Here is a 27,493-nt window from a genome sequence, read left to right as displayed (position 1 = left end):
AAACCTTAACTGTTGGTCCCAGAAATCCTGGTTTTATTTCAATGTTGAGTCCAGAACTTACATGACATTTCCCATTTTGATTTCTGTTATTAAAGGATTTAAAAGCAATACTGTACAGTCACTGCCTACAGCCCTAAGGGGCTTGAGTACAAAAATAACATAAAAGATAACACAAACTCTACAAAATATAATTTTGATTTAATTTTATTCAAGCATTATGTTCTTTACTTTGGGGAAATTAATTTACCATCTTCGACAGCAAGCACTCTTCTTCTCAGCTACTCTGAACACTGGTGATACCATCTGAGGTATGACTGGAACAGAACTTGAAAATGCCCCAATTTAATATGTTCACAAACTAAACACAAGTTTGTCTTACAAACTTAACTCTCATCCTCAAAATAAAACACCTTCATTTCTTCCACTCACCAAAAAATATCCATGTTCCCAATGGCTCACCTCTTTCCCCAAGCACTCTTTCTTTTTCAAGAGCTTCCAAATTAATGATAATTAATTGATATGGTGGAAAATACCACTTAATTCCTACATATTTCTCCCAATTATAAAATACACATTTTCACAAGCATGCTTCTATGGGCTGTGCCAGCCCAGAAAAGCAGTTGCACATTAAGCTGAAATGAGGACAGATCTATCTTTGGGAAGACTGATGGTCAAGGCCCAGGACATGGGGCAGCTCATCTGTCACATACAAAACCTACTCACCTTCAAGACATGCTAGTTTCCAGTGGAAAAGTGTGAAGAGGCTCATTTTGGAAGATGTAGTGGTCCATCAGTTTTTGTCGTTTACTCTCTTTGCTCTTCCCCTCAGAAATTGGTATTCTGGAGATACGAAAAGAACTTCAATTTAAAATACAGCGTTCTCAGATAAAGATAGTATGTTACATAAACATTTTTCCGACTTTTAAACAAGCACACTGAAAGGTCACCTGAAACCTATCTGATGGGTCCAGTCACTGTTCCTATGTCGTCTTATCTCAAAGGCAGCAGTAAGGGCTCCACTCTTTACCCCTGCAACCCACATCGAGCATCTATATTACAGTAGCATACTGAGACTTTATCCTAAAGATTGGGAGTGGGGAAGTGAATTATTTAGTCATACTGGTGCCAGAAGTGAGAATTACACCGTGTTATCAAAAGTCCCTTTTCACCTTGCATGCTACATTTTACATACCAACAGATATTCACTCACTTAGGTTTATCTCAAGAGCACGAATACTGAACTTTTCTGCTGAATTTTAGCAAGGTTACCCTCAATAATAGATTAGCTTCCTTAACTTCATTAGAGACACTGGGTTCCAACTGTGCAGCACAACCAGGGCACTTCTTAGCCTGCTTGGGATTGTGAGAAATTTGATATATGTTTGGAAACTAAGGCTGAAAAGGGAAAGCAAAAGCACTGGGATTGTAAATGAGCAAATGCCACATTAGAAATAAATTCCCTAGGAGGCCCATTTTGCAGCCAAAATAATTAGATCAGTAGTAAGAATCATCCCAAGTAGATAAATAGTGTTTTACGAGATTAACCAAGGTCGTGTCCTCTTATATCCAGCTTTTTAAAGATTTCTCCCCTGAAAAACTTAACCCTAGGGCTCCATCCAAATTAACAGTTCATTATTGATGTACATCAGTACAAACTGAATCAAAGCATGCTACAGCCTGGCAAATGCTGACTGCCCAAGGAAAGGCCACATGCCTCCTAAGTGAGAGAAATCTGCATTTGAGAGCCACCTACACTCTGTGACTGCTGCTGCTGGATGTTCAGAGATAACTGCCAACTCATTAAAATCCAGCATTAAAAGTTTATTAAATATGCAAACATTAATGGAATTGGACTAGCAGCTACTTAGGCAGATAAAATTTCAACACAGCATATCCCGCAGTTCTGTTATCAATATTCTGTCCTTTTGGGTGTCCGTGAAAAAGTCACAACGCTACTCAAGGCAGTGAAACCCTCCATCTCTTTCAGACTACTCAGGTCACACTCTCAAGGTTCCCACTAGCCAGGAAGTCTAGGAAAAGACACCTACTTCCCAATAACTACAGCTCAGTACGTACTACCTATTTTCACTTTCAGACTTTACTGCTCCAGATGAATAGTCTCCCCAAGATTTTTTTTCCCATTTGGCCATATCTGCAGGGCAAGTCCCACACCTCTCCACAGGCTCACAGGTATAGAGGTTTTGGATATATCCCAAACTCACAGTTCTCCTCAACTTCCTGCTGGAGTTTGGAAGAACTACAAAGAGAGGAGGAGGAATGTCATACAAACAATACAGATTAAAGAAAACCAGCCACTTAAAAGCAGCTCTCTTGTAACTTCAGGCAACTTCGCACATGTACAACGTGTTTGCAGAGCTCTGCTTGGAGCTACTCTTTCACAGCTATCTAAAAACAAGTGTCGGGGTCCTCCATGCAAATGGCAATCTCAGTACATTCTGCTCCGCAAAATGCAGTTTCATTCCTGGATGACTCTGCAAAGTCCCAGTGCTTGGTGTGTATCTCAACAAACCTCCAGGTTTTTGCTGTAGAGTGACATCAGACTTGGAAGTGTTCTTCACTAAATACTACCAGCATAATCTGAGCCAGCCCAGGGGGAAAGGAGGACAAGGAATATGTCTCATTACACAAAGCATAAACAAGCTCCTAAGAGTCTAATGCACCTTCAAGCGACTCTGACAATAGCCTTTGCTCTCTCAGTAGTAGCTTCAAAAGACACCTGGAAGATTTAATAACTTTAACTTTTGCATAATTCTAATTATTAAATAAAAGTCTTCTCTCAACACACAAGTGTGGTATAGCACCTCTGCCGTGGAGATGCATGGTTTCAGAAAAAAGATTGAAATGAAATCTTAGGGAGCGACCTGGAAAAAGCATGACCTACCAGAAAATAAGAGAAATTAATTAGTACGAAGTACTGCAACCTCCAAAAAAACCACTGAACTCACTGAGCACAAAAAGGGGAAACTGGCCATTTTGCTGAGCAGGTTCTTTACTATCATCTTTCCTGGTACTGATGACAGCCGTGTACTGGAGAAGTGTGGGCTGTTTTAAGTGTCAAGAACTACCCAGTACCCAGCCCATGCAATGCAACACAAATCTGAACTCAGGGTTTTCTTTGGGCCCTGCAACCATATGAGTGACCCACAAAATAGGCAGAAAGTTCAAGTTGGCCAGGAGGGAATCAACAAACCAACCATCCATCATCCGATGCCACACCAGGCATCACATGCTGCAGAACCTTGAGCAGCAGCCAGTTTGGGGTTAGACATACAATAACCTCCCACCCCATGAATCAGGAAACCTAGGCTTAGATTTAGATTTTTTTGGAAGAGAACTGACAGTTCCGCTTGGAAATTAAGTCAAAGAGATTGACTTCAAGGTAATCCGGTTTCTGACGAGGACACTGACCAAATATCACACTCAGAGTCTAGGGAATGATCTTTGCTGCTTCAGCGTGTTCAGAACCATAGGAAAGCAGCCAGCTCACCAGCAGTCTCAAGGCACTGGTCCCAAGGTCAACTGTTCCCTGACAAAGGAAAACCCAACAAATCCTTTCATCTCTTAGGGACATCACGATGACTCTTTCTGTTGCAACTTGTACATTCTAGCCCTAGACACTGGGGAAAAAATGATTCTGCAAACACTCTCCATGACTCCAAGTGCTAGGAGGCTTCAATACAGATACCTCCACAGTTGACTGCCTACCTAGTCAGCTTACGTTGCTCCTGAACTTGACTGCACTAAACAGCACACATCAACAGTTCAGATTATCTCTCCTCAGAGAGCTCTTGCCCCCAGAAACAGGCAATGGATGACTGAACACAAAAATACTACTTGTAGCTTACAGCCAGCACCTTTGCACAATCTTCTGCCCACCAGACTGCAGGGAGAGTCTCCAATCACAGGAGCACACCAGATCAGTGAACCAGCACCAGTATTTCTTCCCCTTACAGACAGGCAAGTACATCGAAACTACAGGACACTGCACCTTGAGGAATGTAAACAACCCATTAAAAGAGTGCTCTATTTGTATCTAAAACAGGAAGGTCCAAGTACTCTGTCACCTATATGATATACTAACCTTCACTGAGGGAGGTACAAAGAGAGGGAAGTCCTCTCAGCAACCCTGTGACTAAAGCAACTTTTAAACATTCCCAAAGGGGTGTCCTAATGCCACCAAGCAACACTGCAAACTGTAGCATTCAGGTTGCTATCAGAAAAACAGGTAGAAAACAAATGATATTAAGGAAAACTCAGAAATCTATCTGCTGCCTGCTGAGGTCCATGGCACAACCAGCATGAGACCCCAGTACTATGTTTTCTCCACCTCCAGCAACATTCAGGTGTTTGGCTGCTCTGAAGCCAGCAGAAGCACTGGACACACACCACCAGTGGGAAACTGCTCTTCAAGGGATACACAAATAGTCCAGAAACAGGGAGGGACGTAACTGAGAGGAAACTTCATCCCCTTTAGCACTAAGCTGTCCTGCCACAGAGCAAAGGCCAAAACTGTAATGGCCACAGCACCAGACACTAAATAAGACAGTGACAATGCAACCTGACAAGAACAGGCTGGCACAGTGATCTGGAGCTGCGGGTGTCAGGGGCATTGACCTTTATCCATGAGTCAGAGGGCAAATCTGTTAGGCTAAGACAGGAGCAGTCATAACTCAGGAGTCTCTGAAATGCAGACAAGGTGTTTCCTGGCACAAACCAACAGAGTAAAATGAATGTTTTCTCACCAACTTGCTGCTGCATGACGCCGCTAACACCCCTTTGCAGAAGACAGGATCCTCTCTGACAGAAGCACCACCGACAGCTGACGGAGCACAGTGACACTAAAGCTGGCATTGCTACACTCCCCTCTGCTCGGCTCTGAGGTTAGAAAGGCTGACCACCCTCTCCCCCAGGGAACTCCAAAAATAGTATTCACTAATTCAATGGAGTCTACGCCTGAATAAACCACAGGCAGCGGTCTTTGTTTGCAGCTCGTACCATAGCAGTACACTCACTCAGTAGATGGATGCAAGGAGAAATGTAGGCCACGCATGCAGAGAGAATAAGATATCGGGACTTCAAAGATATCATAGATCTCATTTTCAGAGTCAGCAAACTAACATCCATTAAAACAGCCTGCAAATGCTGGGGTACAGTTCAATACGAGCCAGGTGGGCTAAGGGAAAAAAACACGCTTCATCAGGAAGTTAAAAAGTTGGGTGTTTTTTCCCCACTAAATTGCCCAATGAATCATTAAAGAAACATTTTTGTCATGTAACTATTCAGACTTATACAAAGAACACTCATAATTAGCTCTCAAAGTAATCCTCTGACCACCATCTGGAGTTCAGCCTGAATCTTGACCTCAGTCACACCAAACATTCATGCATCTTTGAAATACACCTGAAAAGGAATCATATCAGAACATTAAATTCACAAAGTGGAAAAAATTGATGGGAATGGTAAAAGCCTGAATCCCCTTTTACTCCATGGGCTCTTCACAGACACTCTATAAACACATGTTCCAGAATATCCAGAGAGTGAACAAGGAGCAATTCATGCCCATCACATTTAGGGAAAAGGTTTAAAGTAAGTAAAAGGGCAGGATCTATCAACCCAATCCTACATCTAAAACAAAATGTTTCTTCCATTAAAGCCTCAGTTTATAGCAAACAATGCTGACACATGACATAACCCAACTTTCTTCCAGTAATACAGGAGAAAAATCTTCCCAGAACTAGATTCTGACAGGAAACCAGGCTTACCAAGGATCCAAAATAACTTATTCCTCCACTCACATATAAACAGCTCAAAATGCCTTATTATTAAAAGATGCAGAAATTCCTTCACCTAAAGCATCATAGATGACTGGCTCTTTTTGTTGCTTACAACCTCCTCATTACTTCGAAACTCCTATTCCCCACTGGCAAATAAAAAAAACTAAGATGCCTCCCTCCTACAAAGCCTCTTAGGTAGAGAAAAATTAGTTTTCTTTCATGTACGGCTGTGTTGCATGCTGAGCTCCCCACAGCAAAGCATTCGAGAACGATACATGCTACATCACTGAGGGACAAAATTTATCTCGTCAGTTCCAGAGGAATTCTATTTTTGATAAAATTTGGCAATCAGACTTTAGCCCTTTATAAGAAAGCCCACAACAGCAAGGAAAAAGGCACAGAGCAGGCTGAAAATACTGAACCAGTTACACTTAGTTCATATTTGAAAGCAACCCTTTGCAAGAATAAGAAATGTTTATTTTTTCAAGGGAATCTGTATGTAAAACACAAAGAGCCTTCTATACTGGGAGGCAGCATCACAGAAAGGAGACGGCCTGACACACAAAATTTCTTCCAGCTAAAGGTATGTTTAAGCATAAATAAAAGCAAGATTAGAAAGGACCACCAGACTTGGCATCAATGATGAGACCTCAAATTCTCATCACTTCATTATCTAGAGAGAGACAGAAAAGTACTGTCACCTGCCCCAGGTACAAGCTTAATTACCTACTCACATCATACAGCAGAGACTACCAACACTGAGCATGAGTATACAACAGGAAGGTTGCTGAGCCTCCTCTGCCACCAGTAGCTGCTTCTGTGCACAGCTAGACTGGCTTGAGTTTGGCAGGGGGAAATTTTAAGTTGTTATTATCTCAGCAATAATACCTTTCTCCTGGCTGCAGCTTCAGCAAGGGTTACACAAGACCAAAGTCCTATACAGCAAGTCAATATTTAACTTAAGCACTGTACTGTTGAGACACACCTAGAGTATTTGATATAGTAACTTATTAAATCTTACGCTATCTTTCCTAACAAAGAAGAATAAAGGGCAATTTATCTTCTTTATGAGAAGTTGTAAAGATAAATTCTACAAGGACAGCAGTTAGATTCAGCTTTAATAATTTTAATAAGGGACTTAAAGCATTTCTGTGAAAGGAAATCTAAACAGTATGACGCGTATGCGACAGAACAGGTTCAAGGCAGGGGCAGGAGCCACAGTGCAAAAATAATGTAAAACTGAACCACAACAAGTTCTGGAAATTCAGCACTTTTTCAAGAAGCAGTATTTTAACATTACAATGAAGACATTAAATTATGTCACAAAGGCTTATATAAAACTCTTGGACATTACAAGAAGTATTTATTCTCCACTAAATATCTTAATAAAATCTATGAGCTGCCTTTAAAATAACGTAGCCTTTAAAATAGTACAATAAACAAAAGACACCTTTTTTTTTCAGGTCAATTGTCCTTAGCCTTAGTGAAGCTAACCAGATTGTTTACATCCCCAGAAAATTATTTGGATTCCACTGATGAAAAGCTTTGCTAATAGTCTCATCTGTTATCATTTTTTGGACAGAGATCTTTCTGATGTCAAAAACAGCTGTTAAAATACAGTTCAGACCAAAACTCAGCAACTGAGAGAAATTTCTTGTTTCATCTGTTTCAATTCTTTATCCACCTGTTCTCTGTGTTTAAATATAATTTCTTCATGTATTGTTAGCACTCCCATCTTTACATTTAGCAGAAACTGCTTTTGTTCTCTAAAATTGAACATGTTTCAGCAACGATTCCAGTGGAGATATTGGTGATAATCACCACAGGTAAATTTCTAAAAATTCTCCATTCCTACATTTCTAACTCTTCACATGTACCAGACTGGTCATCACCCAACAGTGAACTTTTTTTAGGAAACAAAATTAAAATATTTCTACTCAGAAAAGGGAAAGGGGGAGCGAGGGGCAGGGCTGACAGTATTAGTCACATCATGAAATAAGGAGACAGACAGTATTGCACAGCTTTCATCTTAAAAAAAAACACCAAACCAACAAAAAACACACCAAAAAAACAAACCTCAAACACTAGGGCAGCTCACCTGTCCAGGGAAGCACAGCCTCGGGGAATTCACAAGCAGCTAAACTGAATGTGACCCATAATACTGCCTAATGGGCAGACCTGCCTCTCCCTCTTACATACATATCATTAGTACAGACACACAGTCAGGTCCATAAGTTCACTTTCTATATGGTGCTAACTGCTGGTTGGTTTGGCAGATGAATCCAGCCGACCACACAACCGCTTATACCAGCACGAGAGGCAATGAAAACAATCAGAGGGCTGGAAAAGAACCTGCAGGGCCACCCTTTTCAGCAGTAACATAATCTTAAACCTGCTCTCTTGAAATTCCATGCTTACTGATAGATACAGTTTCTACAAAAATGTACACTTTCACATCTCAAATGCCTCCTTGGAGCAATCAGATCAGGACTCAAATTCATCTCAGCATGGATGCATAAAATATTTATCCTTATTTTTTCACTCTGCTTTGAGAATGAGATGTAAAACTACAGGATCAAAGAAGAACAACTACAAATTAAGCCACAAGGTCTTAGTAGTTTCTAGCAACAAAACTGCCACAAAGGTCCAATGAGAAAGGAAGCCAACAAGTTCCTATCCATTTTCTCTAAAGGTTTTATTTTCATTGTATTATGTTTGCAAGCATTACTTATACCTATCTCCACCCATTCAGCACAAATTACCGAGCAGTACTAGATTCTGCCCTGGGAGCTGCCTATCCCTACAAGAAAGTAACATGCTGTCCTCCCTCAGTTTTAAGTGCTTCACTTCTGACCAGTTATCATTTTCTTTCACTCTGTTGGGCTAAACCAGATATAGTGCAAGCAAAGTCCCCACTAAAGCCATCCCCTTCAGTCTTCCAAACTTCTGCCAGATGAAAGCAGCATTGGAATTACCACACCACCTTTTTCTTTTTTTTTTTTAAATGGAACAGAGCACAAAACCATAAAGCTTGCGCAGTTTTTTTTCTTTTTTTATTAACAGCCTCTGGGACGTTTTGCACGGACAGGATTACGACAGACGCCAGAGCCTTAACCCAGTAACGATCTGCTTCGGATTCCGTCTGGAGATTTACTTAAACGCTTCCTCCCTCCCGGGAAGAGGAGGAGATAATACCCTGAGATTGTTCATCTGCCTCAAAATAGGCATTACCAAGACCTCGCTTCTTCAGAGGGCTCAGTGCCGCGGCTGCAATTCTTTTTTTTTTTAATATGAAAACCTCCTTTTTGTTGTTTTAAATACGCGAGCGCGGAAGGGACGCGCTCCGAACAGGGGGGACAACCCCCGACTCGGCCCTGCAAAGGAGAAGTGGCACCGGGGAGCACCGGGGCGCGCCCCGTGCCCCTGGCGCCCGGGCCCACCCGGGAGCACCCACCGCCGGCCGTTCCGCGGGGCCCAGCGCTCCCACAGCGGCCAAAGGGAGGCTAAGGGGCCGCCGGAGCCGTTCACCTCCGGGGCAACCTCCGGGGCAACCCCCGGCACGGCGGCCCTGCACACGGCGGCCCTGCACGCGCCGACCCTCCCGCTGCCTCAGCCGCTGAAAGACAGGAGGGGCCCGGGAGAGGGCCCCGGCCCGGCCCCGCCGCGTTACCTGGGCACCGCGTCCGGCGCCGGCAGCACCGCCCCGCTCAGCGTCGGCCCCGCCTCTGCGCGTCACTTCCGGCGCCGCGCCCCGCCCCGGCGCGGCCAGCGGGCGCGCAGGCGCAGCGGCGCACGGGCGGCGGTTGGGCGGCGGCCGTGAAGCGGTTGTGAGGTGGCCGTGAGGCGGTTGTTGGCGGCCTGCGGTGCCAGCCCGAGGCGCTCCCCGCCTGAGGCCCCCTGGGCTCACTCGGGTGCGTGTGGGCAGCCCCGGGCGGGCTGCCGAGCGCCGGCGCTCTGGGAGAACGGGCCGGCCCCGCCAGGCAGAGCCAAGGTTCGGTGACCCGCTGGGCTGCCATGGGTAGAGGTGCACCAGGTCTGTCGGGGGTGCGGTTAGGGCAGGCAGACCGCAAAATGCTTTCCTTGTCATCTGTTTCCCATGTTTTCGAAGACTGAGGGATACCAGCTCCAATAGATAATTTTTCAGCCAGTTCTCAAAATACAAGGATGCAGGCTACGTGGCTGAACTGGATATTAAGATGCCAAACTTTTGACAGATGCTTTATTGCTCGACAGAAAAGTTTCCTTAATGGTACATCAACAACCAGTGATCTGGAATAGACAGCTGAAACTTTTATGCATTATATGTATCTTGTCATCATTATTGACAATCTTAGTCTCCTCCAAGAAATGGCCTTCTGCAATGACTTGTGTTGCTTTTATTCATCATAATTATATGAACATTTGCATCCTATCTCAGTCTTCTGTATAAATTACCTGCATTCTTCGTGTCTGATCCCTCAAGTTATTCTAGCATGCTGGATGGTTTCACAGTGATGCTGCACAACAGTACCTTAAACCACACGTAGATGCTGTAAGGGGACTGTAACCTTGCTCTTTAGCAGTTTTCTGTGGTGCTTCCCTGTCTTTTGTAGTATATTCATTTGCTCCTAAGAACAGCCACATTGCATTAGCACCAAGGGAATGGGATACTGTGAACATTCCAGAAGGTTTCTGAAACTGTTCTGAATCCTGTTTTCTGCCAGTTTTACGCTGGGATACAAAGGGAATCAGTTAAGAGGGCAAAGATGAACACTAATGTCCACGTTACCATTTACGGGGATGGTAGCCAGCATCCTTTGTTTGCTGGCTTCACAATTTTTTTTATAAAGTCCTGCATTGCTTTTGGTTATATTGTTCACTGTAAACAAGCACACGTAGTATAAAAAACAAAGGCAGCAATACCTGTACAACAGCACTACGTGCTTATGTTTGCTGTCATTTTAAACACTTCGGGAACACCCTTCCCACATTTATTTCTCCCCCAGTGGGAATCATAACAGCCACATCGATCACACTGCGATTTGCATGCTAAGGAGCGAGGGACTATCGCTGCAAATGACTCCGCTGTCTGGAGTATCAATCCAAGAGGAAGGCCTCTGCTTGCACAAGCAATACCACGGCTTGCCAGGAGGTGTTGCTTTCAAACCACTCAAACATCGGAGCTTAAAAATCATGAAATAGGCTTGCACTGGTAAAAATAACCAGCAGATACTTTGTTCTGGCAGAGAGAAGTCAAGATTTTCCATTTGAAATGGTAATTTTTGTTTAAGTAAATTTAAATCTGAAATGCACAGAGTGGTACAGACAGAAATAAATGCTGAAGCGGCAACCCACTCAATGGGAAATGCTGTGGGTTTGTACATTGCTCACAAATATGTCAGACCAGCTTTATGTGTGCAAACTGTCAACAGCCTTGTCTTTGCAGGTCTGGATGTTAAAATTATACATATAAATAACAAATGCAGTGGGGAGTTTTACAGAGGTAACTCTTGGTTTCAAGAAGCCAAGGAGCAGAGTAAAACCTCAGTAAGACAAGGAGTTGTCCTGCTCAGAGACCTGCCGGGCTCTCCACACCTGCACTGATACATTTTAAAAGAAAATTAGCTGTTTCTTTCTGAGGGGGAGTGCAGTGTTGGATATAAAACCGTTCTCCACCTACAGCCCTGTTTTTAAGTACATATTAACAGTGACAAATGTAATTAGGCATTTAATTATGCCCAGCCTTGGTCTACAAGACAGAACAGGAGGCAAAGTTTCTAAGACATTTTAAATCTTTTTTGCTAAAGGAAAACAAGCCTCAAAGTTACTCAGCAAGGAGGACAAGTTTTCAAGTATGTCTTTATCACTTCAAACTAGAATTCCTTTGCTAAAACGAGCTGAGGCTCTTCAGCAGAAATTTAAACTCTAGAATTTCATAGCCCACATAGCCTTGTTGTGTAGATTTTTTAATTTTATTTTTATAGTATATAAATTACCACACTTGCTCCAGCTGTGCCTTTCAAAGAGCTATACATACTAGCCCTGAGGTGCTGAACTCCAGCTCACTAAGGCTCTGGAAGGCTGTTTTTGGAGATAGTTTGGAAAAGGACCTTAGAGTTACCAGAGGAGGTCACCTAAAGGTGTGTGTAACCAAAGGAACCTTTGAAAACTATTTTGTGTTCAGATGTTTACCAATATTGGGTTTTACTACAGATGAGGGTATTGGCTAGGATCACAAAACAGTGTACCAGGCAAAAGATTATAAAGGTGAGGATATCAACAGCTCTTTTTACACCAAATAATCTTTTTTAAAGCAAAAAAATATATTTTTTAAAAGGTCATAGCTGTAAAAGAAAAGCAGAAAACAGTTGGTGAATTTAGCTGGCCCTCCAAGCTGTCATTTCAACAGCAGGGTGTAATTCAAGCCTGCTGTTCAAACCAGCTGCTGTCAAGAACAAGTAAGTTTTCAGAGCTCCTACCCCCTCTCAGCACTGTGACCACAGGTTATATACCACAGAACCTCAGCTCAGATTGCACAATACAGCTAGTTAGACTTTCCATATTCCTCTGAGGTAGTCCCAGTGGAAATACACTGCTCCTACAACTGGAATATCACTGCAGACCCTCCTTTTCAAATGCCTCTGGGGTCAGAAACAGACATGTTTTGGGCAACTAGTCAGTAATCATTTTACAGGAACTTTCGTTCCATGTGAATAAGTTTATAGCAAATCGAGCCGCATCTTCTGAAGTACCTTGCAGCAATGATATAGTAGAATAAAAATTAACCTGAGCCGCCTATAAATGAAGCATTGTTTGTATCATTCAGCACTTTCTGAACAAGGCTGATGATCCCAGGAGGTTGTTGGAGACTTGACAGACTTGTGCTGCTTCAGCTCAGGAAGAAGCAGGATTCTTTTTCTTTTACCACAGCATGTTCTGAGGGGTTTGGAAGACAAAGCACAACATTCACATTTATTAAAATCTGTCCTTTGGTGAATATCCCTCATTTCCACTTCTAGTAATGGAGTTTCTAAGGCTTTGATATTCCCACTTGGAGAAGCCTATACTTTTTCCAGAGCTGGAATGGGCACCAGGTATATTTTCTGAGCATTATCCTCTACTCTGCAGTGAAAAGACCAGTTATGAAAGGGATGACAAAACTTAACAACCCCAGAGGAATATCCACAACCTACCTCACTGCCTGCCTTGTCCTGTTGAAAGCAAGCTTTTCATTACTACTCCAACTTTGTGTAAGAAAGTTAAGCCTCTACCACAATCATCATTTACTTCTGAAATGGCATCAGCCGCTGCAGACAAGAGTAGAGGTGTCCTCTAGCAGAGCATGAAGATGTGAGCAATTTTAGATATGCAGTTAGAGTATTTCTCTTCATATAGCAAGATATCTTTTCTTTTGGCCGGCCCAGGACTAGAGAAAGCCACCACCATATCTTGCGGTTTCATAGTCAACTGCTGTTTTCATCCAAGTATAAACCGCCAGGCAGTGCAGGGAAGAGCCCTGCTCCTCACAAAATAGATTTAGAAATAGAAGCACTGGAGACCTGCACAAGGTTTTGGTGAAATACTCAAAAGTTTACAGAAAAAAACTTGACCGTGTTGATTACATTTTATCAAGGTTAAGTGCACCACCAACAGGCTCTGCAACCTTCACCCCCTCCCACAGCTGCCTGTGCTCAGATCAGCTCTGATACCACAGAGCTGCATTGCCTGGGATCAGACTGTTGTGAAAACAGCTAAGCTGTGAGAGGAAAAACCAGCAAGATGCCTAGCCTGGAGCCCACGCCCATGTACTCGTTTTCCTCCATTGGTCTGGAAGCTGCATTTATGCTCAGGCCATCGCACTTGGTCCTTGTAAACTCAGCACAGAACAAAGCTCTGGAGACTTAAATTTCTTCTGCTGTATACACTTAAATGCACTTCTGCTCATGACCAAACTCTATTTATCTTTAGGGAGAAAAGAAGACAAACATAAGGCTTATATCAATAAACCTTAAACATTTACTGGAGCCTTTCCATGACTCTGTAGAGCTTGCTTTTTTTTCCTTTTTTTTCCTATGAGCTTTCTTTTGCTGAGAACTGTTTTCTTCTGTGTTTATTCATGCTCAGAAGTTCTTGTCACAATGATAGCAGTAGTATCGTTAAAGGACAAGTAAAAGAGACCTGTAAATTTTAAAAAGAAAGTACAACTCTGAGTGATCTTTGGTTTCATTCTGGTTAATAAAAATGCAACAGATCAGTTAGCGCACCAAGGCATAGTTTGCACCATTTTTATAAACTCCCAAAACACAGTTTTACAAGCAAATTGCAGAAAATATCCCTGGGGTTTGGTGGGGTTTTTTACATTATGTAAAAATGTACATTTTGGGTGGGGTTTTTTATATTATGTGACAAATGACAGAAGAGCTGTAGCGATTTACCACAACAGCGGTAAGAAAGACAGCGGTTGCAGTGAGCGAAGGCTACATATTCATATGGACCTTTCCGTACACGTACATCAAGTTCTCACATTATCTGTAGCTGTTCTAGACCAGGGGAAGGAGCTGCAGCTACCAGCCTAGTGGCTGACTTTTTGAGGCCAAGAGATATAAAAGAGAGGTTACAGAGATATGAAACCATTTCAAGCAAAGTTAACATTCCACAACAAGCTAATTAGAATAAATATACCTCGCCCCATACAAACACCCTACAACACACAGGGAAAGCCAGGCCTCATTACACACCCACACCTGGGAGAAGCACCTGCAGTTGCTGAGATTTTTTCTGTGGGAGTTACTGGAGGATTCGGCCTGCTCAGGGGGTCACTCTGCCAGGCCTGGGCTGGGCCCCGTTACAGCGCAGTGTGCCCCGGTGCCGGGGCTGGGCTGGGCAACCGGCCACCACAGAGCCATGTACAAAGCCATCACTTCTCCAACACCCAGGGAACCTTCTCTCTCCCTTAAATTACATTTTAGTGTGAAGGATGCTTTTGTAATATTAGGAACTACTTTTTCACACCCCCACATCTTTTAGGTTTTTAAATTAATATTGTTCTAAGTAGGATTTTACAGACGTGGCAGAGCTCACCACATCCTCACTTCTTTACCTCCCCTGCGTTAATTTCAAAACCACGCAGGCCTCAGACCCTCGAGCAGGGTCTCCGCAGGGCCAGCCCTTGGCAGAGCTCCGCAGCGGAGCACGGCACGCTGCCCGCCGCCCGGCCCCGGCAGCGCCGCCGCCCCCAGGCCGCGGGCAGCACCCGCCGTGCGGCGCCGCCCCGCCGGGGCCGGGCTGCGGGCGGGCCCGGGGCCGGGGCGGCGGGGACAGCGGCGGGCGTTCGGCATGGCGCAGTACGCGAGGGGCGCCGCCGCCGTGGCCGTCATCCGGCTCCGCAACCCGCCGGTCAACGCGCTGAGGTAACGGCGGGCACCCGCCATTTCGTGTGGCGGCCGCCCCCGCGCGCTCCCTGGCGCTCGCCCTCCTCGGTGGGCGGGGTGTGGGACTGCCCCATCTCCCCCCCTTTCACCTCAGTCCCCCCGCTCCGTGCCCGTGTGAGGCCCCTCCTGGCCGCGGGGCGGGCGGCGCCTGAGAGCCCTCAGCACCGCCGGGGCACCCACCTCAGCCCGATCCGCCCCTTCGGAGAGCGCCTTAGATCTCCCCTCGCGAGAAACATGCTGAACTTTTCCATGACTTCTGCTCTTTATTATAATTTCTGGATTGTAAGTTATCCATATATCCATATATTACAATGGAGTGGTCTCGCGGGAGAGCTGTCAGGCTCTCTGTACTTTCTGCCATCTCCCCTGAAAGCTGATTAAAAACTTGAGGTGTATCTCATCACCTTCCAGTCATAAAGCATCGAGCTGATGCTTCCAGCAAGGGATTGCAGGCAGCGCCAGTTCAGCTGCCGCACTGGGGGTTCCTGCAGATCTCGCAGGTGAAAACTAGCTTTTCCCCTCAGATGTGCTTTAGCTGCCCGTCTGGCAGGACATGCCTGTCCCTGTCCCTGTCCCTGTCCCCGTCCCCGTGCCAGCCAGGCGAGCGCTGGGGCCAGGGCAAAGGGCTGTGTGCGTGGCAGACGTGGCTCAGCAAGCGGAGCTGGCACTGGGATTAAACCACAGCCAGGGGCCGTCAGAAGTGAAGGCAGTCCATTTGCCTTTTAAAAATGATTAAGGGATTGACCTTTAAATACTGATCTTGGTCAAAAAAGGCCCCAGGCGAGCTCAAAAGATGAGCCAGTGAAAAACAAAGTCAAATGCCAGTCTGTGGGAGCCTCTGAAATTTTAGTTTTTCATGTGTCTTGAAAAGGATATACGTGCTTTTTGGCTTTACATAATTTATTGTAAGGTGTGTATTTTAGTTCCTTCAGTTCTGAGTAGCACACAGACCCTTTTCAAGCAGCTGTAGTTTAAGAGCTGTTCTGTGACAGTGACCAGTGTCTATTCAATGTGTGTTCACAAGCCTGACACACCCACTACAGTTATGCTCGACTTGTAAATCGGAAGTTTGTTAAAAAAGAGGCTGAAAGAGACAAGTAAGAACATGAATAGGAAATGCAACATGCTGCTTTTCTGTAGCAAACTATATACTGTAAGGCAAACTGCAGCTCTGCAGTAACTGGCACTGCTCACTCTTTTGTTGCAACACGTTTAAAAGTGGAGTAAGATCGTTTTCACATGCCCAGACAATTATGAGAAAACAAACTTGGAGTGACTTGATGAGATTAGATGAACTGGCTGTGTAGGACTCCCAGAACTGTAGGGTGCAAGACATCCCTCAGACCCCCTGTGCCGAAGGCCAGCCTAATAAAACTTCCAGGCTATGCCTGCAGTAAACTTCCCATCCTTACCATGAAAAGTACAAAATGCAGAGCTGAAGATACGTCCTTAAGGAACCTTAACTCTGCCTCTTTTGAGAAGTCCTTGAGAAAACCCAAAGTTGCCTTCTGCCTTCAGAACCACAACTGCATGCACTTGCACAACAGCCTCTTCAGGACAGGCCCTGCCTCTCTACCCGTTTACTCTGCCCTCAGTGCCCTCACAGCAGGGTGCAGTTCTGACAAACCGAGGGTAACAGACGGTGCGGTCGAGGTCCTGTCCCCCAGTCCCAGGAGGGAGAAGGAAGACCCTGGTAGACTTTAGATCCATTAAAAAAGCTGTCTCCTTTGAGTGCTGTATCCTCACTCCCCCACAGGTGTATTGTGCTGGCCAAGCTCCTGTGCACGGACAGCCCCACAGCACAAAGGACCCTCAGAGATCCGAGCAGGCTCATTCCCTTGTGACGAGCTCTGTAGCACCGTAACACAACCTAAGATGGGACTGCTGTGATCCTGGCCATGGTTCCTCACAGCTTCTGCTCTGCTAGCATGGGTGCTCCTGTGACTGGCAGAAAACCAGCTCAGGGTGCAAATGTGACCGAACACCAGCTGGTTGGTTTGGCTTCGTTTTTCAGCCAGCCTCACTCTCTGTGTCAGCTCCTTGTGCAATTGCACAAAGAGCACTGCTGGCACAAGAGACAGACTAGGAGTTAAGTGGAGAAGGATGGGAAGTGGCACAGCATGGATTTAAATTAGTTAAGCTCCCATGAATCTATAACGTAAGACATGCCTGTGGCCTTTGATTGCATGCCAGGGTAATAATGCCTGTTTTAGAAGGGATCCATAATTATCACATACTTGGGTGGTTTTTAGCTGTGACCTGGCTATAGCTGGGAAAGGTAGAGTGTACTCTGATCCTTCTGTGTTCCTTCTGCTTCTGCATACTATGTATGGTGGGTCGTAGGGGAGCAGGTTTGTGATTGCTGTTAGAAATGTTTGACTACGTAGGCAATAGCAGGCCGTGAAAGTTACAGACAGAAGCCATGTCCTGCAATTCTGAAAATTTAATTTCACAGCAGGCACAGATGCTTTTTAAAAGACTGGTGAGTTTTTGCTGCTCTGTTCCAGCCTCACCATTTCCTCAGCTCCCAGGCCATCGCACTGGCCATTAGCACTTTAGAAGCCACTGGTGGGTAGGAATTTACTTTCTCCTGTCTGACGCCATCCACTGCTGTGCAAGTACCTCCCAGGCAGTGCTTTCCTGAGGAATATAGGCTGACCTGTGATTCTGGCTGCAAATTTGGTTCCCACACAGATTCCCCTTTAAGCCAATCTTTCCACCAGCAGAAGTGGCATGTGCCAAATTTGATTTGTTTGGGGTTTTCTTTCCTGGTTTGCAGAAGTTTACTATTCAGAGATCTGTATTTGTAAGTCCATGACACAGAAGGAAGAGATTTAGATATACAAAGAACTGGGAAGTTTTGGGGAGCAGACAAGACTTGTAAGAGAAAGGACCAGCCACACCTTATAAGCAAAGGCAGGCTGCTGGCAGTGAAAATTAAGAAAGATGTGGAAGAGTATTTCAGCATTTGAGCTGACAAGTGCAGAAAAGCCCCAGGAATGGTAGGGTAGGACATGGAGTAGGGGAGTGTGCGTGTGGGATTATATAAAGGATAACAGCCTAACAGTAATGATTGGAAAAGGCTCTTCCTGGCTGATGGGATTGTCCTTCTGACCCCCAATCAGCCTAACAATCAAAATGCAAAGGAGATTAGAGAAGCTGCAACTTCAGATAGCTACCAATGAAGGGAGAGCGTGATTACCTGTGTTGGACTGGATCAGCACCTCATCAGGATGAGATGCTGAAAAAAAATTCTGGGATGCTATAATTATCTCCTGTCTTCCTTAAACAACTATTCTAAAACCCTACAGAAAGGATGCCGTTCTGGATTTGGCCTTAATTTACGTGCATGACTCTGTTCAAGCTGTATTAGCTGCTGTGTGACAGTAACAACTACACAGCTGGATCTGCCACTGAGGCAAGAGAGAGCAGACCAGGTAAATCCAGCACATGAGTACTCAATTTTAAGAAGGGAATTATAAATAATAATAATAAAATATAATAACAATAACAACAACAACAACAACAATAATAATAATAAAATAATAATAATAATAATAATAATAATATAGTAATAATGACTGCTTTAAATACTCAGCAGTTAGTTCCAACAAAAAACGGTGCAAGAATCTATCCGAAAGACAAGAAGCCTGCAACAAGGGTGGAGGCTGCTGGATTGTTGTTTGGGTTTGAGATTTTTTTTTAAATTTATTAGAAGCCCAGGTAAACTGTTCAGCCAGCAAGTGATCCAGTAAAAGCCCTGCATGTCTTGATGAGAAAGCTAAGAAGGCTAAGGGGAAAGTTTGATTTTCTTAAGAAGTGGGAAACTTAGCCAAATGAAGAGAACAAGAAAGCCAATAAAGCATGACAGGAGAGATGTAAACTGGAAATTAAGACTAAAAAAATATAAAGAGTGGATCAAGGCATGCTAAAAAACAGTAGCAAAAAGGTCTTTAAATAAAAAATACAACCCAGGACAAGCTTACAGGATGCCAAGCTCAAAACTGGCAGTTGCAGCTCAAGGAAGAGATCCTTACCTTTGACAGTTTTGTGAAATCAACAGCTCAGTGTGCTGGGACAGCCCAAAAAGCCCACAAAATATTGAGTACTGTCAGGTTGTAAGTTGAGAACAGAGCAGAGGGCATCCCTTTTCTGCAATACAAAACATTTTAATTGTTATGTGTAGTTCTGGATTTTGCATTTGCAGGATAAAAGGACAATCCAGAAAGGGACAACAGAAATAATCCAATGGATGGTGCACTGCGTTAAGAAAGCAGACTGAAAAAGCTGAGTGTCATCAGTTTGGAGAGGAAAAGTCTGTGGGAGAATAAGGTCAAGGTTTACAAAATCATAAAGAAAGCAAATAAATTAAAGGCATAACCCTTTACCAAATCCTACAGCAGTTGAACTAGGGGCATTTGATTAAACTAGTAGGACATTGTTTTAAAACAGATAATGCAGAGCTTGCTGCCACAGGAGCCTGTGGAGGCAGATGGATCAGCAGAACCAGAAAGGGATTAGGCAAATTCAGGGACAGCAGGTGTGTAAGGGATGCTAAAAAGAATGTTTGTAGACATACATAGCAGCACCCCCAATGCAGGGGTTGTGGATGCTGGGGGCAGTGCAAGGGTAAAGGACCAGTCCTGCATGTTTCCCATAAAACAGCATTTTCTACTGTTGGATTAGAATCTCACTTCTTTAAAGGTGGCTAAGAAAATTTTCAGGATGCCTCTAAGTTGTGTTTTTTGGCTTTTTTTAAATGAAAGAAGGTCACGCTCACAAACCCTCACTAAGTTCTGAAATTATTGAGATAAATGATAAAACCTTGTTACAAATCCAGCACATCATGACTGCAATGAGTTTTATGCAAAACAAAAATAACCCTATGTGGTCACCTACAAGGATGTTCTCTTACCCTGGTGCACACATGTTCTTTAACAGCACCTGCTGTGTGTTTCTGAAACCTGTTATACTGAATCATCTTGGAAGAATAATTTTTCTTGCAGTCAAAATAGTATACATGGTGGAGCTGACTACATAGCATGGGATTAAGCGTTGATTGGAATGCATGGAGTGAATTTTTGCATTGTTACTGGTAAATGAATGATGCTGTCACAGTACTGAAATACTTATGCAAATTATGGTGACTTTTTATTTCTTTCATGCTGTAGCTGTTCGAAGCTGTGATACTCTTGAGTATTTTCATAGTTCTACTGTCATACATTTTACTACGACGCTTTCATCAAAAAGTACATCTTTTAGTACCAGTTATAAAGTGAGGTACAAAGCAGTGCAGCCTGTGTGTTGGACTGTAACATATCCTGAGGCAAACGTATTGCTCCATCTTCAGAGAACAAGAAACTGCAAAAAGTCTGATGTTTCTTCCTTTTTGTCCCACAAAAAAAAATCCACTTGGAAAAAGCTTTATGGAGGGAGAAGAAATATTTATGCAAGTACAGGGTCAGGTTATTCTCTGGCAAAAATAGTTCTGTTGGGTTAATACAGGTCATGTAGGTATTGAACTGTTATTTTGTGGCAGCCTTGACGACTAATTTTTCTTCTGGTAGGAGTATGTTGTTGTAAGTGCTAAGGGCTTGTAACTAATTTCTGACATAAAATCCTGAACTTTTCCATTTAATGCAGATAGACCTTTTGTATGGGCATTTTGCATCTGCTGATCATGTGTCTGCAACAGACACTGAAGTGCTTTGATTGCTTCTTCTCTGTTCCTGAGAGAATTATGGCATTTTTCTATACAGTATTTCCAAGTCAGTAATCTAACATTTGGTTGGAATCCCAGTACATACTTTTTCACCCTCTTTGCACCATGATTTGTAAAGTGTAAGGACATTTCATAACGGTTTTCCCTTTAATCTTCCAGCTGCTCGGTGAGTTTGGTATTTCTGTGGCCTGGCTCTCTACTGATCCAAAATCAGACCTCTAAGAGCAACGAGCATTGGTCGCAGCCCGTGGGTCCTCCTCAAATAGCAGCAGCCACAGCACTTGGTTTTCTAAAGGGAGTGAGATAAAAAAACGTCAGGTTTTAAGATGTATTTTTTCCCACAGAATATGAAACCATTTTTTTACATTGGAAAGGCTTTCATATTCTGCTGCATGGAACTATATGCACTGGAAGGACCTTTACCAAGTCACGTAATAGTTTTTCTTTGTCATGGGCAAATTATTTTCATTTTAATTTTCAGCTTTCAGAACCATTACTAACACCAGATTTCAGAGCTGTCTTTGATGTCTGGGTGAGGCAATTGGTACATAACCGCTGTTCTCTCTCCAAAAATAACACTTCTCTCACGCTCTGGTTGCCAGGTCTCGGGGCTCCCACTGATCCTTCTGTGTAGCATGGCCCTATCCAGGATGCAGCAGGCCCTGGAGACCCCCCTAGAGAGCCCCCCGATTAACAGACTTTGCTAATATTTATATTTTATATATATATATATATAAATACATAAAATTAACCTTCTCTTAATTTCTGATTTTGAAAGAGGAATATGCAGAGATTGGCTGGCAGGACTTTGCACACCTGACTTAGAGGAAAATTCTTGGGCTCCCCAGGTTTTTTTTCCTTTTCAGTCTATGGATTTCCACTTCAATGCTGCAAGGTGTTTCTAAAGCTTCTATAAATACGTGATCACTCACCCTGGACACGCCTAGAAGCATTGCACATAAATTATATAGTTTTTGACAAGCTTCCTTTTTAGATTAAATACCCTCAAATACACTGAAAAATGTGCACAAACTGAGTATGCATCAAGCCTTTCTGTCAGTTCTTTTTAATCCACACTCCTCTCAACTAGGCATCAACAAAGTTCTGCTCCCACTTCATCAGCCACCAAGCTTACATGTGAAACGGGGCTTACAGTTTGGGGAAGGTCTGGGAACAGAAGCTGTATTTATAAAGGACTGGGCGAGCACGTGCGATACTTCTCCGAGTATTCCTCCAGCCTCCAACTGCTTGTGGCTCAGTGTTCTAAAGCAGAGGCATATCTACATATGTAGTGTGTATGCACACAGAAAAGTCTCTCTTACAAACTGTATATGCACTTATATATTTACAAACGTGTGCATATGAATATATTTTAGTATGTAAATTATGTATACACACCTTTTGTGTTAATATTTCTATTAATAATGCGTTAGATGTTAATGCTTCTATTTTTACCTACCATCTTCTTTATTGTCACTGTCTTCTAAAACAGTCTTCTCCATATCCATCCATACACACACGCTTATATAAATTAACATCTTTATATAATTTAAGCTTCAAATGCAAAGCAGGCATACAGTCAGGACAGATTTTTTTAAATATCTGATTTGTAAAAATGCTATTTATACTTCCACTGTTTAATTTTTAAGTTCTTTCTTAATTCATTGCTGGCCACATTTACTGCTTGTGTCTGTGGAAATGTGTTCAGATGACACGAAAGAAGACATTCTGTGTAGTGTTTTAGGCCCAAATTCAATTTGATAGGATCCTACATGGGTTTAAGTCTGGACCTGTCTACAGATCTTTGCAAGGTGAGAGCATTATAATTGTTAGTACAGCACCAACTATGTGTCAGGTGTTTGAAAGACAGCTTTTTATCCCTGGAGCTCCTTTCTATTAAAAAAGTTCTTAGATTGTCAGGGGTTTAGCATTAATTACTTTTAAATTATGCTAAACTGTTTTCCTGAAAATCTGAATGTTTAATTCATAAAGACATTTTCAAAAGAACATTTCCCTGTGCTGCTTGCTTTGGAAACAGCAAAGTCATAGCCAGAAGCTGCCTCTCCAGGAAGTGAATGACAGAGCAGCAGTCACAAGCGTGCTGGAGTTTGGTGCTTGCCCTTGAATTAAGGGGGAGACTAATGAAAGGATTCACCCGGAGAGGCTGTGGCAGAAGACAAACTAGGGGAGAGACCTCCTTGGACACACTGCACATTTTCCCTGGGACACCCGGTGTTTATAACACAGACCTCTTGGAAGGGTAATGTAGTTGATTTTTACTCACTGAATCTCTAATTTATTCCAGTTTGACTGTTCTCCAGGAGTTAGAAAATGGACTGAAGAGAGCACATGCAGATCCTTCAGTGAAAGCTGTTACGATTTGTGGTGAAAATGGGAAATTCAGTGCAGGTAAGACCTTTTTCATCCAACACAGCCTGAGAAAAAGAGGAAATTCTGTCTACCCACACATCTGAAGATTCTCTGCCTCACAACACTGCTGATTTGGCTGGAAGTGGCCACAAGACAGTGGGTTTTTCTATTCTGCTGTGCCACAACTGACATGGGGCACATGACAAGCTGGACTGTCCAGGCCAGAAATAAGCTGGTATGTTCATGCTGAAATGAGGGACAGCTGCTTATCCCCTAATGTGCTGGTGCCTCCTTACTCTCCATAGCTTTGTTTGTTTAAAATCTCTGGACTGTCAGCTGGTCTAGTATATGAAATGTACCCAGGGTGGGGCAGCGGTGGTAATAACAGGTCGCTAGTTGTAGAAACCTGGGAAGCTAGGGAATTTCTGTGGAGCTGTACATTGCTTGTTAGTAGTAACTTCCATTTAACTATTCTAGACACAACTTCTTTATTACACAAAGGATGTGTGCAAATTTCTGTAGCAACTGCATGATCATTACAGTTACTATGTATTTTTGTTCGTAGCCTTCCCCTGAGCTCTCTGAATAGGCTCAAGGAGCAAAGGTTTCTTGAAGATGGTCCCAAAAGGGGTTGATTCCTGTTAACCATTCTACTGCCAGCAGCATGCTCTGCAAGGACTTGATCATCTGTGAGCAGCTATGTTCAGTGGCACAGAGGGAAGAATTATTCCAATCACTGCCTTGCCCACTAATTCCTGTCGATCTCTTTTTGCTAACTCAGGAGCTGACATTCGAGGGTTTTCTTCTCCAAAGACACGTGGTATTGCCTTGGGCCCCATTGTCTCTCTCATAGAAAGAAGCGAGAAGCCTGTGGTGGCTGCCATTGAAGGTGTTGCCTTAGGAGGAGGCCTAGAGGTGGCACTTGGCTGTCACTATCGGATTGCACATGTGAAGGTAACACACACTGCAAACTAGAGTGGCCAGGAGCCATGTACATATGGCCATGGACAGGGCGGGAGACTGCTCCTGAACAGCAGTAGGACAGCATGCGTCTCCTGGGATCATCTGACCAGAGAAAGAAGGCTTTATAGCTATAGGATACAAGTCTGTGTGTCTAGACATTCTTCACCTACCATACCATCCTTGACACGCTTTCATAAGTCATACTAAACAAGTAATTTCAAGTAATTTCTAAATATAAAATTGATTTGTAACCAGTAAAATAGATGGCTGCATACAAATTTCAGTAATGGAGTGTTAATTTGCCCTAGGTCTCAGTAGTCATTGTCTATATTCTCATGTAGGTGGCTGTATTCTACTGGCTCACGCAGTGACTTTCTCTCTTTTTTTTCCCTTTTTCCCCAGCCCTGTGAATTTTCTGCTAGTGACCTAGTTTCAATAGGTAGTTGAAACTCAGCTAGCATGGAGCATTTATGGTTTAATTTCCCATGAGCTCTGGGTCCTCAAGGAGCAGTCTGACCAAAAGATAGCTTTAAGAGTCTTTTAAGGAGTCATCTGGGGTTTTTTTTCTTGAATTCCCTTAAAGATTCAGTAATGCTGAACTACCTTTTAGCAGTACCTGGTCTCCTTACAGAGACTCTTCACTGATAGGGCCATCCCCTCACTTTTGCAGCATGAATCACTGTTTCTCCATGACAGTGTGGGTTGCTGTAACTGCATAAAGAGGTATTCTACATCACCCTATATGCCACCTAAGGTGGGTGCCATAAGTAGTGGTCTTAAAGTGACTTCATATCTCTTAAGAGCTCAATGGGAAATGTGCAAACTGATTTTTTTTTAAAGGAGGCAACAAAATCTATACAGATTTTTAAAAGAAGACAAGACTCCCTTTCCTGCTGCCCCTGGCTTCTCTGCCGTAACCCTGCTAAATGTCAAGTGCACCAAGAGCCATTTGAAGGAAGATTAGGGAAGAGTTCAGTACCAATTTTCTTTTACTGAACTTCCAAGACTTAGAATAGGGAGGTAACAGTTAAGTCACAGTGCCCTGCAGCATTTAGTAACAACTGCTTGATAGAATTAGTTTATACATGTGTCAGTCTGGGGGATGCTGTTGGCCCCACAACTCTCCTCCAGTGCTGTGCTAGCATACATCACCCACTGAAAGTGATGTTTTTCCTGTTCATTTGTACTCAAGTTCTTGAAATGCTTGAGTGGGCTTTTGACTTAAACATCTTACGTGGCAAAAAGTAAGGATGAAGTTTCTATGCTTCCTAGAGGAGCAACGGGTGAATCACGTCTGCTTGTCTTTATTCTGCTCAGTTTGTAATTATCATTCTTTCTAATCAGGTTTGGTTTTGAATTTGACTTCATTTTAGGCACAGATGGGTTTTCCAGAGGTCACCATTGGGTTACTTCCAGGTGCTGAAGGCACTCAGCGACTACCCAGACTGATTGGGGTACCAGCTGCTCTGGATATAATCACTACAGGTCAAGTACCGTGCTTTGGCCTTGCTCCGTATACAGGAATATGGTACCGAGTCTTACCACCAGCTTAGTCTAAGAAACATGAATTTATTTTACCTTTGTAGCTGGCTTGGGTTGGAATTCAGCTTGCTTCCACTGATGATGGGCTAAGAAAGGGACATAGGTGCTTCTGAGGCATGTAGTTAAACATTTTATGTACCTGATAACAAGCACGCCTCGTATTTGAAGCCATGTCAACACAAGTCATTTGATCAGATGGAAAAGAATGAAATTGCTCATCATGCCCCAGTGTAGTCTTATTTCTCTTTTTATCACAGGAAAACACATTCCAGCAACTGAAGCACTGAAGTTGGGCTTGGTTGATGAAGTTGTGGAAGAAAACACAGTTGAGGCAGCAATTCGCTTGGCAAACAAAGTGATTGGTGAGGAAAGAATTGTAGCAATGCCAAGAAATAATGAGTGATGTTTCAGGGCTGAAGAGAGTCAGAACAAAGCCCACCAGTTTGTTCCATTTATATGCTCCATTCATTGAGTTTTGGCATCCATGTAAGATAGAATTAATTGCAGAATTTGTTTTCTGTTGTCTGAAGTGAAAAAATCAGATGCTGCAGAGCTGCAGAAATTCAAGTGAGGTTTTGGAGAACAGTTACATATTAAGTCCTCCTGCTTCTTAATTATATATCCAAACTCATATGCTTCTCTGGGCTGCTGCATTCTGCTGATTTTGGGGAGTATGTGCTCTTTCCATATATAGCTTTGGATCCCAGCTGGTATTGCATGTACTCTGGTTGCACCATCAATAATGGCTGATCAAAAATAACTTTCTCCCTCTAGTGCAGAGGCTGGCACATCCTTAGCCCAGCTTGTTGATTGTGAGCCTGTAAGTGACTCTGCCCCTAACCTTTTAGCTGCTATGTAAGAAAATGGCCTGCGGAAATGGGAGGGATGTGGAGAGACTTTCCCTACACACACTTTAGAAATAACAAAATCAAATTCACTGGAACTAACACAGAAAGAGGAACATTCCTTGTGCAGCATGAGGAGCATTGCCTTGAGAGAAAACAGGATATTTTTCCACTACTAACCTCCTTGTACTTTTGGAAACAGACCATTCACTTCCATCAGGATTTACTCTGGAGCTCTGTCCCAGTGAGATGCATGCAAGGATGCAAAACCCCTTTCTGCTTTGATCACACGGGCTTTATAGGCAATGCTTTTCCAAGCTGGGGGGGTGCTTTTGCCCCTACAAACAAGCCCTTTCTTCTCTGTAGGAGTACTTCTGTTCTAGGAGCTGAAGCAGCCTTAGCTTTGTTCTAGAAGACAGTGCACCATGTTTTTAAGATAGTTCAGTGAATGGGTTATTCTTAAAGATCAGTATCCTATATACTTCCCTACAACTTGAGATTTACCAGATAGGTGCAAAAGGGTGTTCTCTGGCCAGGTTTTCTGTAAGAGATGCCCTTCCTTCTCACTGTATTCATCTTATGATACTTTTGAGCTTCATTTTTAGTGCAGAATTGATGACAGGCAGTCCTCTTTTCTCTTTCCGTATATGTAATCAGACTATTTAAATATAAACCTTTAGAAAGACATGGGTGATGTATTTCACTATTGCTTCTAAGAAAAACAAAAATACTTCGGTTCACTGATTTTGTCAGTTTTGATTGAGAACTCTGTTTCTCCATCTGTTGGGAGAGCAGTGAACTATTACTATTCTTCTAGGCAAATTAACCCAAGAAACAGCGTTCCCT

The 27,493-nt window shown here is 43.3% G+C and overlaps 2 protein-coding genes across 6 annotated transcripts in view; one reads left to right on the top strand and one right to left on the bottom strand.

Annotated features, from left to right (window-relative positions):
* MAP3K13 (mitogen-activated protein kinase kinase kinase 13) overlaps window positions 1-14,986 on the bottom strand; it is an 82,438-nt gene extending 67,452 nt beyond the window's left edge. For 2 of the 5 annotated variants that reach the window (XM_080409747.1, XM_080409746.1), the window contains exons 1-2: window positions 9,466-9,517; window positions 724-840 (exon numbers count right to left, since the gene is read on the bottom strand). The gene's annotated coding sequence lies outside the window, so the exon portion shown is untranslated. Of the gene's footprint in view, window positions 1-723; window positions 9,440-9,465; window positions 13,953-14,855 lie in introns of those variants that run through there. The other 3 variants (XM_080409743.1, XM_080409745.1, XM_080409744.1) reach the window with 3 other exon arrangements.
* Window positions 14,984-27,493, top strand: part of EHHADH (enoyl-CoA hydratase and 3-hydroxyacyl CoA dehydrogenase) — a 27,889-nt gene continuing 15,379 nt past the window's right edge. Inside the window, exons 1-5 of the mRNA XM_080409751.1 lie at window positions 14,984-15,184; window positions 23,233-23,336; window positions 24,079-24,251; window positions 25,634-25,745; window positions 26,060-26,164. Of these exons, the coding sequence (XP_080265877.1) occupies window positions 15,111-15,184; window positions 23,233-23,336; window positions 24,079-24,251; window positions 25,634-25,745; window positions 26,060-26,164 (568 nt within the window). The 5' untranslated portion in view covers window positions 14,984-15,110. The remainder of the gene's footprint in view (window positions 15,185-23,232; window positions 23,337-24,078; window positions 24,252-25,633; window positions 25,746-26,059; window positions 26,165-27,493) is intronic.

This window comes from Falco punctatus, assembly GCF_963210335.1.
Source record: "Falco punctatus genome assembly, chromosome: 13".
Taxonomy (NCBI): Eukaryota; Metazoa; Chordata; class Aves; order Falconiformes; family Falconidae; genus Falco; species Falco punctatus.
Note: the sequence above shows the minus strand (reverse complement) of the source record. Positions and strands in the feature narration are given on the sequence as shown.